Below are 1,841 nucleotides of genomic sequence, written 5' to 3'. Positions count from 1 at the left end.
CGCTCGTGCGTCTGTCACGCATTCATAATCATCTCCCTTTCGCATTCGCGCACCGCAAAGACGCCCATGCAATAACATCCACATTGTTTTGACTTGACGCCGGCCCTTTAAGAAGACTGTGCCTCCCAGTAGGAGGGGCTCCCGTTCCTTATTTCGCTGCACAGTGATGATGTCATCAGGAGCTGATCCTACCAGGGTTAGCTGGGCGGGGCCCGAGTTACACTAAGGGCCCCAATAACACTATAGCGCGCTCGTGCGTCTGTCACGCATTCATAATCATCTCCCTTTCGCATTCGCGCACCGCAAAGACGCCCATGCAATAACATCCACATTGTTTTGACTTGACGCCGGCCCTTTAAGAAGACTGTGCCTCCCAGTAGGAGGGGCTCCCGTTCCTTCTTTCGCTGCACAGTGATGATGTCATCAGGAGCTGATCCTACCAGGGTTAGCGTCCCGCAGTAGGATCAGCGGGACACTAACCCTGGGGGTGATGGGGTGGCAAACGATGCCGCACTGCTCCCAAATTCAGAGCAGCGTTGTCACCCCTCATGTCGGCTGTGCCGCGCGTTCGCAATAGGGGTACTGTTGATACGCAAGGAGCATGCCGACAGGAGGAGAGAGCAGAGTTGACGGAGAGATGAGCTCATCGTTGTGCCGCTCCTCCTTTCGGGTTCGCTACAGCGCAGGGAGCATGCCGACAGGAGGAGAGAGCAGAGTGACGGAGAGATGAGCGCATCGCTGTGCCGCTCCTCCTTTCGGGTTCGCTACAGCGCAAGCAGCATGCTGACAGGAGGAGAGAGCAAAGTGAGGGAGAGATGAGCTCATCGCTGTGCCGCTCCTCCTTTCAGGTGCGCTACAGCGCAAGGAGCATGCTAACAGGAGGAGAGAGCAGAGTGACGGAGAGATGAGCGCATCGCTGTGCCGCTCCTCCTTTCGGGTTCGCTACAGCGCAAGGAGCATGCTAACAGGAGGAGAGAGCAGAGTGACGGAGAGATGAGCGCATCGCTGTGCCGCTCCTCCTTTCGGGTTCGCTACAGCGCAAGCAGCATGCTGACAGGAGGAGAGAGCAGAGTGACGGAGAGATGAGCTCATCGCTGTGCCGCTTCTCCTTTCGGGTTCGCTACAGCGCAAGGAGCATGCTGACAGGAGGAGAGAGCAGAGTGACGGAGAGATGAGCTCATCACTGTGCATCACCGGACCTGCAAGTGAAGGTGAAACTGCAGCAAGGAAAAGGAACAGGTCCCCCTTGCCCTCAGGGCGGTGCTGTGTGGCAGAGCTGTGTAAATCTCAGGACTGCATGGACAGGAATACAATACAGTTCGTCGGGGCATAGCGGGCCCCCGGGGCCCATTCCTCACCTCGTGCGGGGGACACGTATCTCTGCAGGACGGTCACGTACAGCTGGAGGGTGAGCTGCGGGGTGGAGCCCAGGAAGGCCTGGATCACGGCGGTGCGCTTGAAGGCGTTGCGGTGCGTGGCCATTCTCCGCAAGGAGTGTCCCACCTCCAGCTCCTGTTCCTCGAACACCCCCCAGCTGCGGAGGTGCTTCTTCCGGGAGATGCTGACGTAGGGTTCCTCCTCGCTGCCCATCTGGAAGTACACCGCCAGCGCTTCCACGCATCTGTGGGGGGAGGGGAGAGGAGGGGCGACCATTAGAGATCAGCAGAACAATGGCCTCCCATTATAATCATTATTCAGTCCCATCTATACCAGCCGACCCTTCCTGTGACGGGGTGACAACCATGCTGCAGTGCTTCCGAATTCAGAGCAGCGTTGTCACCCTCCAGATTATATTTTTATAAATAAGAGAGAGAGAGAGGGAAAGGGAGAGAGAGAGAGAG

The 1,841-nt window shown here is 57.5% G+C and overlaps 1 protein-coding gene across 1 annotated transcript in view; it reads right to left on the bottom strand.

The window, feature by feature from the left end:
* The window catches only part of LOC108799565 (membrane transport protein XK-like), an 11,199-nt gene that overhangs the window by 9,046 nt on the left and 312 nt on the right, over positions 1-1,841 (bottom strand). The window contains 1 exon segment of the mRNA XM_018571442.1: positions 1,359-1,698. Within this exon segment, the coding sequence (XP_018426944.1) occupies positions 1,359-1,698 (340 nt within the window).

Source organism: Nanorana parkeri, unplaced genomic scaffold (assembly GCF_000935625.1).
Source record: "Nanorana parkeri isolate BGI_ZX_2015 unplaced genomic scaffold, ASM93562v1 scaffold1760, whole genome shotgun sequence".
Taxonomy (NCBI): Eukaryota; Metazoa; Chordata; class Amphibia; order Anura; family Dicroglossidae; genus Nanorana; species Nanorana parkeri.
Note: the sequence above shows the minus strand (reverse complement) of the source record. Positions and strands in the feature narration are given on the sequence as shown.